This window comes from Hesperophylax consimilis, chromosome 4 (assembly GCF_061612785.1).
Source record: "Hesperophylax consimilis isolate HC1 chromosome 4, BYU_Hcon_1.0, whole genome shotgun sequence".
Taxonomy (NCBI): domain Eukaryota; kingdom Metazoa; phylum Arthropoda; class Insecta; order Trichoptera; family Limnephilidae; genus Hesperophylax; species Hesperophylax consimilis.
The window spans coordinates 38,124,491-38,138,354 of NC_142839.1; the positions used below are offsets into that span (position 1 = coordinate 38,124,491).

Here is a 13,864-nt window from a genome sequence, read left to right on the forward strand (position 1 = left end):
CACATTCATACATCGTCTCATACATACTCTTCTATTGTTCTGACTCTTGACATGGCCCGACTCAAGTATCTGATTCACTTGGTCGTGCCATGTCTTCCTCGGGCGTCCCCGACTTTTGCTACCATTCACATTTGCATCGTATTCACATAAGAAAGCAAAAAAGTTAATCAAGTGAAACTGTCACAAATAATCTTAGCAATAATAATATATTTTTTTAAAGTTGTTTCCTTTATGCCTTCATACATTTCTATTGAAAAACTTTTTTTTAGTAGTTTACATTTATATTTTTATTTAGTAATTTATTTATTTATTTGTATTCTACTCAAGCGAAACGATAGGAAATCCTTCAATTTATCTAAAGCATATTTTTTGGTATTCATAATGTTCACCCTGTTCACCAATTCGTTATAAACATTAATCAAAATCACTATTTGGCATTAAGCTTCGCCTTAACCAGATAGCTCAACATAATGACAATTCAACATACATTTAAAAAGTGATGAAACAAAAACTAGGTTAAATGGGTTAGTTTTTCCATCTCTTTTGCCGATTTTAGATTCATACGTAATATGAATATATACGTAACACATGAAATACAACATTGGATCGGTGATTCAATCCAGTATTGTATTTTTATGCTTCTTTTGAAAGAATCGAGCTTTTATACGGACAAAACTATTTATTCGTGTTCATATTGCGTATGGACGGGCGCTAACAAAAAATCATCTTAATTGTGTGAAGCATAACTTGCAAAAAGCGTTTTTTAATAAAAATAATTAAATTAATACCATCTATAAATACGTAGATTATAACGATTGTCGTAGATTGTAACAGAAAACGGTCGAGGTTTGCCAATTTTTCAAATTAAGAAAAGCGATGTGACAATAACCTTTATAATACGTTGTCTAATTGTGTTCTTTGGTTTCATATAAGGTGGTAAACACAGTTCACAAAAAAACGATTAACCAAATAATAAGTTGCTGTGTTTATATTCATTATTTTAAAAATTAAAATCTGAGAAAGTTATTAATCTGCTTTCAAAAGTAGTATTTCATTTTGGGATAAGTTCAAAATCAGAGAATGTATTTGACATTTAATATCAAGCGAGAATATTTGATGACATGATATTACATTGTCTAGGCCCGAGGAGTTAATGTACAGTCCAATTATTTTTAAAAATCATCACGCACTCCTCAGTACAAGTGTAGAGTGTATAGATCCTAGCGATGAGGTTATAATAGCTATTTAAAATAAATGTAGAGGAAAATTAATGAACAGGTAATTGATGTTTTGTTTTTGGAATTCTTTAAATGTAAGTTTTTAAGGTATTTTTTCAATGTTTCATTTTACGTGATTTCGTTGAGTTATATTTTTGGTAAACAGTGTAAGATTTGTCGTTTTATATGAAACACACCCTCTGAAACCTAATTATCTTTCAAACGAAAGTAGCAACAACTTTAAATTTATTTTTAAAAAAATACACCGAATTTTTTCAAATAACTCTACGATTTGTTATCAAGTATCAACTATGTTATATCACATCCAGTATAAATTAAGGTATTTAATTAAGAGTTTTAAATCGTCTCATAAATTCATAACAAATTATTATAAGCAATTATAATTAGTGGCCTGAAATATCAAAATACAAATTGAAAATATCTCCCGAGTAAAAATATATGCCGCCGACGGGAATTGAACCCGCACCTTCTGATGTCCGGTCAGGTGCTCTTGACCACTGAGCTACGTTGGCTTATTTCCAACAAGCCAAATAATTCTATATGTACTAGTACTTCAATCAAAAATTACTACTTATTATATTTTTTCATCTGTAAACAACCAACTTTATTTTTCATAGTTTGGGTTTACGAGTACATACCATAACTACATCACAGCTAAGTTTTGCAAGACATGTTTAGTTTTATGCAAATGTGTGCAGCTGTTTCGTTTTCTGATGACATTATCTTAATGGGTTCCAGGTGAAATTGAATGTAATGGGCTTTGTAAAATGTTCACGTTCGTCCAATAAATTTAGCCAACGCGCTGGCCCAACGTTTATAGGACCATTTGGCCGTTTTAACCAGCCAACGTTGGCGACGGCGTTCACAAGTTGGCGCCAACGTTGGCCCAACGAATTAGGCGAACGTGCACCCATACACCTCGCCTGATACACGTGCACGATATGCAATAGAAAGAGATTAGCTATAGCCAAGTATTGCTGGGTACACTAGTTCATAGAACAAAAAATGCCGTGATTTAAAAAATAATGGCACTCTGCAAAATAAGAACTAAAACGATGAATGGATTAAATAACTACCTAATAAAATATTGGGAGCATTATTTAAGCGGTCTTACGGTTTTATGTTCAAATGTTAACTCATCAGTCTTCGAAAAAAAGTGATCTCTCGCTCTTCAGATGTCGCACGAAATTGAAATGTTTTGTTTTTTTTAGAAAAGTTTATCAAGTTTGCTTTTATTATGTTCGCTTAGAATGTACACTCAATTGCGGTGTAATTTTATCGAACCGTTATCCAATTATTATTGCAATCATTGTTACATTTTAAGGTTTGCAAAAAGGGGTTCCCCTGAGATAATAAAGAGATACATTTTTTGTTGTAGGTAAACGGTTCGTTATTGCGTTCAAATATTCATCAGTCCGTGTATTTTAGCTGAAATGCAGTTTTGTCTTTAAATTTATTTGTACGATCCGTTTCCGTTTAAAGATGGTGACCGTTTTAATGGTTCAGCCGAGAATATTTTTTCAAATGTGAAATCGTTATGTTTATTTCGACTTAAAAAATTGTATTTTTTTGCAATATTATGGTATCTTCCTATCAAAACACAGCTTAAAAAATGTCATTTCTTCGGAAATATTGTATAATTTATTCATTGAAATTAAATAAAAATGTTTCATAAAATAATATGTAAATATATATCTCGTCAGATATAATATTTATCCCATTATGTGCATGATATCTGTTTTTGTCTCTGTGTTACTATGTTAGATTTTAAATTCATATTATCTATCTCACGTTATGTTTTGTCTCACTTTAAATGTACATAAAAACACACCCATTGTATTTTTAGATAAGTTTAGTTTTATACCCTGAAGATGTTTAATACTAAGCAAAATATTTAATACTTAATACTAAGCGAAACCGGTCGGTCATAGAAGATTAAAAAAATAAAAATTCGTTTGTTAAAAAACAAAATAATTGTTTTATTATATCAATATTTCGCATTAGTAAGATTTTTCCGTGTACCTATAATTTCTGTGCTTTAAACTGAAACCATCGATTTTTTAAATTGTTATCAAATTTAAATTGTAGAACTACATTTTAATTTATCGAGTTCTGCGAAAAGGCGAAACCGCTGCCACACTTATTATTGATTGCACAGCAAAACTAGTTTATAATAAACAGTTTTTTTTGTAAATTGAATAGTTAAATTACTGAATAAATAAAATAAGAACTTTAAATTAAAATGGAGTTCTACAAATTAAATTTTATCAAGTATAATGTTATCACATTTTGCATTTTGGGGACAATAATTGGTAAAATGAACAGTAATATTATTGAATCTCTAAATAGTATAAAATAAAGTCGCTATCTGCGTCTGCCTGTTTGTGCGCTTAGTTCTTCTAAATTATGCAACGGATTTTGATAGCATTTTCACTATCATTTAGAAAATTAATTCCAAAAGTTTTTTATATATGTAATACATGCATATTATATTTACAGTAGAGAAAAGTCGATGTTTTGTAACCAAGTCGTAAAAAATATATTTCTTCGGGGGGTTACTTTGCTAACGCTGACTTAACCTTACGAGATACATCAAAATAATTTACTAAGAAATTGTATATCTTAAAAAGTCCTACAGAAAAGTCAAAATTATATATGTGTATCTCCTAAGGATAAGCCCGAGAATCGCCGGGTACACGTCACCTAGTAAGTATATAAAATCGTATCAATTGTAATTCCATTAAGCGAAGTTTACTTTCTTTGATTATGAACCTATTAAAACCTGACTATGGCGGTAATTATTTTAACTTATGAGTATGATTTATTTACCTTATTATAAAGTATCGTAATAAATCACCGATTTGATTTCTCTTATGTTCAGATAGTGGTGACAGAGATAATAGTGACAAGGTAAGATCAGGTTTGAGTGAAAACTAACGAGCCTCTATCACAAGTAAAATAGCACGTTAATGAAGATTCGTTTTCTACAAATGGCAGAAAACTTGTATGTTGGCTTTCCATCTCAAATACCGATTAGTTACCTACCCATGTTCCGCGCTGTAAACTTTAAGTCACCGTTCATAATGTTTGAAAGTAAGTGTACCTACATACTTATTACGTACCTTGCAATAATTATTTTCCAATTATTAGAAGATTATCTTGCCATTAATCAAACTTTGAATGGAAAGAATGGTGCTTAATTGTTCGAGAATTTTCATTGAATTGAATAATTTAAGCTGAAAAGTTAATGGTAAGTTCTTGTTCATTCGTAGTGGTTTTTTGTTCGATTTTCTAATGGTTTAAATTTACATAAGGAAAAGCTAGTACCTACCTAAGTGCTAATGATTTTCATTGCTTTATAATTTTAACAAAGATTCGATAAAAATAATTATAAGCAATAATTAGTCGCCTGAAATATCAATACAAATTGAAAATATCTCCCGAGTAAAAATAAATGCCGCCAACGGGAATTGAAGCCGTGCCTTCTGATGTCCGGTTAGGCGCTCTGAAACCACTGAGCTACGTTGGCTTATTTCCAACACGCCAAATAATTCAATATGTACTAGTACCTCAATCAACAATTACTGCTTATTATATTTTTTCCACCTGTAAACAACCAACTTTATTTTTGTAGGAAAGGCTTTGTTAGTGCTAAATTTCTCACTAGATGGCGTCGAGACGTATAATATCTTCATTTATTGGTGAAATATTTTTGACTTGTCAAATTTATTATTTTTAATGATAAACTAATATTTATAAGACAAGGTTTAAATTTTCAATTTGTATTGATATTTCAGGAGACTAATTATTGCTTATAATTATTTGTTATCCTTTATGCTATGCATAAAACCTTGTCTTATAAACATTAGTTTATCATTAAAAAATAATAAAGATTCGAAACATTGTTTAGCTTTAGTTATTAGATTTGTATAAATAATAATGTATGCCCTGGACAGTAGGTACGGTTCATTAACAATATTATTAAGCCTGCTATTTCACGGGTTGGTAAGGAATCAACATAAACCGGGTGCAGTAAGAAATCGTGATACCGAGAGAGCTTCGTTTCTTATTTCTATTCGACTGCCTCCGCGGTCGAGGGGTAATGCTCTCGTCTAGCAATTCGGAGGTCGAGGGTTCAAATCCCGGTGTAAGCAAATAAATTTAATTTAATAATTTTTTTTGTTTCACAATTACTTCATTGTGTATATAGTATATTTGTGGCGTTTCCGGGTGGAAGATACTCTCCGTATCGCCTTGATATAAGACCACCATTCAGAATTGAAATATACGGGTAGTAGAGATACGAGTAACTTAAAATAGCATAATTGTACACTTAGTTGAAATATCCGATCAGTTACTCCTCGACACAACTGTTACAATTTGCACAACTATTTGCCACTAACTACCCTTTCTATCAAAAAACTTAAAACGTATCGGCTCCACAGTACATAGATATATATACCAATTACATCAAAGGTTCCCAGCCTTTAATGATGATTTCTAAGAAGAATTTTATAGTAAATTTGAAGTTGTTTTTTTAAGTTCTTTAAAAACTTTGATCATTAACAGATAAGCAAGAAATAAGCAAACCAATTTGTCACAAAATTTGGTCCTTAAATTGTTCATCCATTCATTCCGTTGCAAATTAAAAATATTATTAAGGCAAAGCTTAATGCCAAATCACTATTTTGATCAATCTTTATAACGAATTGGTGTATATGATGAATACCAAAAAATATGCTTTAGATAAATTAAAAGGTTTACTATCGTTTCGCTTGAGTAGAATACAAATAAAAACATAAATTACTCAATAAAAAATATAAATGTAAACTAATAAAAAAAAATTTCAATTGAAATGTGTGAACGCATAAAGGAAACTTTAAAAAAATACAGTATTATATCTAAGATTATCTGTGACAGTTTCACTTGATTAACTTTTTTGCTTTAATAAAAATTTATTTACAAAATAAATAAAAACCAGTTTATTGCTTGAAAACGAACGTTTTGTAGACTCAGCTTGTCAAGCGATTTTAATGCCTATTCTACAATATAAGGTATATCAAGAATATACACATTATTGGCTTGTAGCTTCCTTTTATTAAGTATTTTCAAAATTCACAGTAAATCTATCCATAGTAACCATTGGGATCGACAAAATTTTATACTACACCTTCTGGGGTAGAATTATAACTATTACACGATTATTATTATGGTAGGTCGTATCCAGAATACCGGACGTCGTAACTAAATTGCGGCAAAGTTATTCATATATAAGTCCTATAACTCGGGTATTTTAATGTTGCACCCTTCGCATTTGGCTTCACAACAGGTGCGCGTGCACATTTATAGGGGTCTGATATATAGTCGACATTTCAGGGCTTCTATCATTAACCCTTCAGGTCTCGGAAGTAAGTTACTAGCCAGAAACATCATATTCTATTATAGCCTCTGAAGGACAGATCTGACCGGTGCGTTACAAAAGTTATTATAAAAGTATACATAATAAAAGTATTTTTTTTCTATAATGCGTAGATATGTGATATGTTCGTCATTGGAAAGATAAATAACTATTCTATAAAGTTTGTATCAAATATTCATATATTATTTGATGTATTTTTATAAAAATTGTCAAACTGTATTATTACGAATTTCGCCATTTTTTCACTGACCGTTGAAAGTTAATTATATTATTTTTTTATTGTATAAACGGTATAAAAAGTGAAGTGACAGTTTTATTACTTATTATCAAAATTATGGACGTTCCGAGTCAAAATGTCCTGGTAAGTATATTTGTAAACATTTTCAATTTAATTTTAAAAATTAATTATTTAGATATTTTATAAAATTGAGTTATTTCAAAATTATGGACGTTCCGAGTCAAAATGTCCTGGTAAGTTTATTTGTAAAATTTTCAATTTAATTTTTAAAATTAATTATTTAGATGATTTTTATTACATGCAAATATTTCAAAGATAATTTTATCTACTTTCTAAAATAGTAATTCTTTTAACGATAACTTAAAAAATAAGTAATATGTAGTACATTTTTGAAACCTAAGGAGTATTCCGACATTCCAAGAAAATTCACCGTGTCGTTGGGACTTGTTGGTAAAAATATTTAAAAACCTGAAGGGTTAATAAGAAAAAATAGAAGTAAGGACATTAAAAATTGAGTTTAGTTACTATCCACGCGTTGATGTTTTTATTATGGAAAAAAAATATTATTCCTTGTTTGGGACTTTGCTCTGGACCTGAACAAGGACTTTACCAACCATGCAGTAATGGCATGACTTCATAACAAATGATCCTCACTTCTACACTTACATATATTTTATATACAAAGTAATTAGTAGATTTGGTTATAAGTAAAAACAATACAAAAAATGTATTTACATAGTCAGAAAATCCTATCTCCAGGATATGCATGGCGAAGACTGGTGATTTTCCTTTGTTAAAAATTCGATAACACTGCACTTCACGCTCTGGTCATCTCCGGACAATACTGACCCAATAAGCCAAACAATATAACACACGGGGACTAAAGCGGGGCGAGTATACGGCGGTCACGCTTGCGACCACAACCGACCAACACTAGCGATCGAATTACAGAATTCCTCGATTCTATTGTAATTTATTGCTTGAAAAATTAAGTCTTTCCATACGGGAACTGTTGCAATCCTTTATGGATCTGTCGCTAGATGTCGCCAAGTGACGGCGGGAAAACGCGGGAATGAAAAGCAGAGAGAATTGACAAGCGGAGAGTATTTTTCTCTCTGGTGAAGACTTGTTCTCCGGCCAACGAGTGATGTTCAACTGATCAGCCGGCAACATTAAAGATGGACTCTGCGTCTCCTCAGATGGAGATAATGTTCCGTGACGGGGATCTGTGAAGCGGGTCAACTCGCGTGTGAAAAAAAATATCTTGCATGCTCATTTGCTGCCATTTTCACAAGTTTGACGTTACTGGCAGAGTTGGGAGAATACTTGCAGCATACTGAGGCGGGTCCGGAAAAATGTTTTCCGAATCAAAACTCTTGACCGTATTTCGAGGAACACATAAAAAACTTGACAATACGGTTTGAAAATTTTATAAAATGGTTTTTTAATATAAAATTAGCGGTAAGATCCAAATTTAATTTTTCTAGACGTAATTAGTAATTTCACGAGATATTTATTTAGAAACATCTAAGATTTTAGTAATATGTTGATCACAATCAAATAATAATAAGAATTTATTCCAGAATGTGTGCAGGGGTAGTGCATTGCAAAACATTTTATATTTGAAATAATATGCATAATAAGTAATAAAAATAATAATAATAATGTAGGTAATAACATAGGTGATTCCGATAGGCACAAAAAAGCGAAATTTAAGTGAAAAAAGATAAAATATAAACACAAAAATGAGTGTAAACAGACATTTATGGGGGATATTTGCACGTCTCCCGTCTCCAGAGGGCCATCAGAGGGGCCTCCATCCAGGCAACCATGGCAGTGATGATGTTGTTACTTGATTGGCGTAGTCTGCGCCATAAGCTTCCCATGCGATGGCGGAGAAGCTCTCTGAAAGAGTGTACTCGTCCCTCCAAGAACATTTCCGTGGCGGTGCAGTATATCGGTAGGCGGAATAGTTGGCGATAAGCATTATTGTAAGCGACTTTTAGCTTATGCCATTGGGATGCAGTGTTTCATAGTGCTTTCACACAAACGAAGTATTGAATTCCGTAAGTCTAAACTTAAACTTTAGGGTGCACAGTTTACACCCGCGCTGTGCAAGCGAGTTTCCTACAGAGCATCGGACCATCCCAAAAGGGATGGTCCGATGCTGAAGTGGAAGATACTCTCAGTATCGCCCTGGTGTAAGACCACCATTCAGAATTGAAACGTTGCTTGAAATGGCTTTAGCCGTGTTTGGTGACCAGATCTGAATAGCCAGGTACTTCCCCACCTTCCTCTTCCCCATCTCCCTCCCCTCCCCAATACCCTCAGCCTCACAACATACCCCAATTGGGGATGCCATAGTCTCACTGGCTCCATACGGGAGCAGTTGGGACTCTTGTGCGGTATTACTGTAAAAAAAAAAAAAAAAAGTGTAATCCACCCACAATTCTGACGTATACAACGAAGTACAAAATGCGTTGAAAAGTATCTTTTTCACGTTTGTACTGCAAAAGTGAAAACGCCGTGACAGCATACCTGCTCTAACGGATATCGCTCTTCTTTGCCTTTCCATATCCTCGATGTTTTTCAGGTCGTCTGTGATAATACGTCCCAGATATTTGACGCTACGACTAACATCCATTTTCCTTCAATCTAGCCATACTGAAGGTGTTAACATGTTTTCGTTTTTGCATTTGAAAACCATAACTATTGATTTGGACGTATAAGGCTGGCCGCATACATACGTTTTTCGTATTCGATTTCCGAATTCGTTTTCCGTATTCGGACATCCGAATGCACGGAATCAGTAGAAAATACATTAACTGCCGCACACGTTCGTTTTAGTTCCAAACGGAACAAATTCCTTACGCACGTTCCGAATGCCAGCCGGCGCGTTCGGAGAAAACGAATGGAAAAAACCTAATGACGTCATGTGGAACGCAGCTATTGCATACAGTTTGTTTGTGCCGACGCAAACGTACGGAAATTTCTGTTCGTAATTCAGTGTTGCCAACGGATCTTGACCTAATATCGCCGTTTCTCATACATAAGGTAGCGTAAAGTAGCCGAATTTGCTGTTAGGTGGGACATGTTTAAAATTGATGCTTTTACGTGAAAATAAAAATTTCGTGGCTAGAGAATTTCAAAAAAATAAAATTTGTCCCCAGAAAATAAAAAAAAATTCGGTGGCTAGAGAATTTCAAGAAAATATAAAATTTGTCCCCAGAAAAATAAATTCATTAAAATAATTTCGGGACATGTTTAAAATTGATGTTTTTCGCCGATTCTCGCTCTGAGTAGCCTAAATGGCGATATATCGCCCTTATTGGCAACACTTGTACTGACGTTTTTACATTCCGAATGAAGAAAAACGAACGTTTGCGCTAGTCTCACGGAATTCCGAATACGGAAAACGAATTCGTAAATCGAATACGGAAAACGTATGTTTGCGGCCAGCCTTATATACAAGGTTATGATTTTTATTAAAATCTTCACATATTTGGAGTAGTTTCATTAGTGCGCTAAGTGACGGTGCTAGAAGAACCATATCATCTGCGTAATTAAAATACACTCAACGGAAAGATCAATTATCTAGCCCTGCTAGGGCAAATTCGACCGTAGGTCAATCCAATACGCCAGGCCGCGAGCTGATATTTTGTGTATACGCCTTCTTCAGTTACTCGTCAATGAACAAAAATGTTCCTATTTTACAAATTCACTCGAAGTTTGAATTTTCGGAAAACATTGGACCTAAATATCAAACATTATTATGTAATTTTTCCATTAATGGATCGTGGTTATTCCACTTAAATAAATTTAGGAACCAGTTCTAGAAAATCTAGTGCCGCCCCTGATGAAATGTTTTTACGAGATTTTTATTCGATCTTCAAATGCATATTCAGAAAGCGTACGGAAGGTAAAAAAATCCGCCGTCTTCATGCATAGCAGATTTTCGAGATCAGGCCAATAAGTGAGGGGTGCATTCTTTCACTCCGGTACTTACCTGCATAAGTGCCTACCTGTCTGGCTTCTTGCCTGTCTGCCATTAACAAGTGGTCAGATTGATGAGTAGATTATTTACAAAAATACATGAAAAATGTCTACGATTACTAAACTTTACCCATTATAAGGTAAATCATTGATTCACGACTAATAAAATAAACAATTACGCCACTCTCAGATGCTATCGCAACACAACAGATTACAGATGAAAAATACATATTTTATGATTTAGAAAATCGTTTGGTGTTTTCTTGTGTGTTTTCCAAACACAATAACGATTATCAGTAATGGGATATTTTATTACAAAATATGAACACCGTTAAAAATCTTTGAAGATTTTAAATTTATTTTCAGATTGTAATAAAAATGTGTAATTTTATTATTTCCATTAATAATTATTGATTTTAAAAAAATCGCACATTCCGAAACGGTTCTAACTGGCTACAACACAATTATTGCTTATAAGACGGGTATCACCAACAACGCCGCCGAATTCACGAATAAAAAAGAACTTTTTGTTTCGGGGGCAAATCTAAAATGGAACATTTTAAATCGTTATTAAAAATTATTCGTCAACATAAAAAAAAACTTTGGTTTTAGTAATATTTTTATTTATTTAATTTCGTGAATTAAAACAATAAAAATAGTAAAAATACCCCATTCGCGGTAGTACTATATTAACAATAATAATTTTTGTATTCGTAAAAACCATTTACTTTATTTTAAATTTGTTTAAAATATTTTTTAATGTACTACACACAAGAGACCCAACTGTTCCCAACGGACTGGGTCCAGTAATAATATGGAATTCCCTAATTGAGATGTATTGTGAGTCAAAATGTAGTGGGGAGGGGAAGGACATGGCAAAGATGAATATGGGTAAGTACCTGGGTCTGAATAGTCAGGTACTCCCCCATCTTCATCTTTCCCATCTCACTCCCATGGTAACCAAATACGGCTAAAGCCATTAAAGCCACACGGAACGTTTCGATTCGAAATTATGGTCTTTCAGCAGGGCGATATCTACTGAAAGTATGTACCACTCAGAAACGTGCCGCAAATATACAATAATATATTTTATTTTTGATAAATAAACTGTAAAATAACACAGGTTATTCAAATAAAATTTAAACGGAAACAAAAATGAAACTTATACCTAGTTAGGTACTTGTATTTTTTATAGCAATACACGTAAGTTAATACCTATACCTACTATGGTTTAGTACCTATTTGAAAATGGCAATGATTAAATGTTGAGGTAAGTAGGTACCTACCAATTTCGAAAAATTGGGTGATCTTAATAAATTTCAGATAACCATTTTTTTAAGTACCTTATGCCTATATTTACATTTTATTTCGTAGGTCAATCAATGGCTAATGAACTGTTGCTAATTTTTTGGCTGTGTACTAATTTGACATGTCTGTATTTTTTTAATATCTCTGTCAATATACTAAACTCAGCAATATATTTAAGTATCGAAGAAAATTATTAAAATATGTAAGTAGTTACTGAACACAACAAATGTTTTGTTGAAAAATCGGGAATGTCATGAGTTGATAGGTACTGGGTTTTGCTCACCATCCCACAGTCAGTAGTAGCCGGTGTTCTGCCGGCTGCAATGGACGAATCGTGTCTTTTATGCGTAGCCGATGTTTTTTTCCCGTTTTCAGCAATAATACATAATATTTTGTATCTATGTGTCCATATTGTAAACTATGAATAAAATGATTTACGCAATAATAAATGTAAGTTATTCATTTTTACATAACCTAAAAAATACAAAATTTTTACCTTTTAGTAAACGTGTTTTAAATTTTGCACAACTCATAAACAATAATTTATGATAATATTAATAAGTTTGTCAGTTGTGTAAATACGTTTATTAGTAAGGGCATTAATGTGTACCCTTTGTACTGAGTACATAGCATTACAGATTAAGGAATTCTCCAGTACCTTAAAGAAAGGATTTTAAATAACGATATTTAAAAAAATCCCATTTGTTTGATCTCAGAAAGAAAACATCTGATCTAAGTGTAAAACATGTTGCTGTCAATCATTCATGCAATCGAATGATCAAACAAGAAAACAGAAAAAAAAGAAAAATTCCAACGTTTTCACCCATAATAACTAGGTAGGTACTTTACCCGTATAGCTAACAGATAAAAACGTATGCATGCGTTAAATTATTAGAATCATTCATAAAAAACAACCTTCAGAAGGAATACATTAAACACGACAAAGCATTTAATTCAAATAGTAGGTATAAAGTAGGTAGGTACTGAGTACTGACGCACAAAGAGAAATTATTAGTTAGTTTTCTTTAGTGAATAATGAACAGGGATGGGATAGCGAATAGTAATGGCACTCACGGTAAGCTGGCGGGTATGGTGGCTAAACATTGCGGACGGTCACTTTGCATATGGCGAGTGGAGAACAGATTAGAAAACGACTCCGCAGCATCCATTGCCCGGCTAATGATGCACGCACCATCCGAAGTTTTGCCGCGAACTATTCGGATTTCATTATTGTCGTCCATCGCAGGAAATGGAAAACCAGTGGTTCCACAATGTTTTTTTATTCTACGCCCTTCGTTGACCCTTCGTATTAGAGTAAAGTTAGAAATTAAAACATGGAAATCGATTAAAAATGCAAACGTAAAAAACGTGGTATTTTAGTAATATAAGTATTTTTGTTTTCGGTTCGACTGAGGATTCAACCTTTCTCCCCAGGGACTGGAGTCAACCAGGCTAACTGAGACAAATCCCGATTGCGTAGGACCGTCATTTATTTCGTATATTAATTGCTGTAATGTCATTCAATTTCAGAGAAATGCGTATATATCCGCGTGTGTGTGAGTTATCAGGAAAAACTAAACCCTTCCACACACTTTTCTACAAATGATCACCTAGTCAATCCACATTATGCAAGTTCATTATACAAGCATAATTATTATTATTTTGGTA

The 13,864-nt window shown here is 32.9% G+C and overlaps 1 protein-coding gene across 2 annotated transcripts in view; it reads right to left on the bottom strand.

Moving 5' to 3' along the window:
* The window catches only part of qua (villin like protein quail), a 35,728-nt gene extending 22,326 nt beyond the window's left edge, over positions 1-13,402 (bottom strand). The window contains exon 1 of one of the 2 annotated variants that reach the window (XM_089630936.1): positions 13,271-13,402. In XM_089630936.1, the coding sequence (XP_089487062.1) occupies positions 13,271-13,300 (30 nt within the window). In that variant the 5' untranslated portion in view covers positions 13,301-13,402. Of the gene's footprint in view, positions 1-7,630; positions 7,818-13,270 lie in introns of those variants that run through there. The other variant, XM_089630935.1, reaches the window with a different exon arrangement.
* Positions 13,403-13,864: the final 462 nt, after the last annotated feature.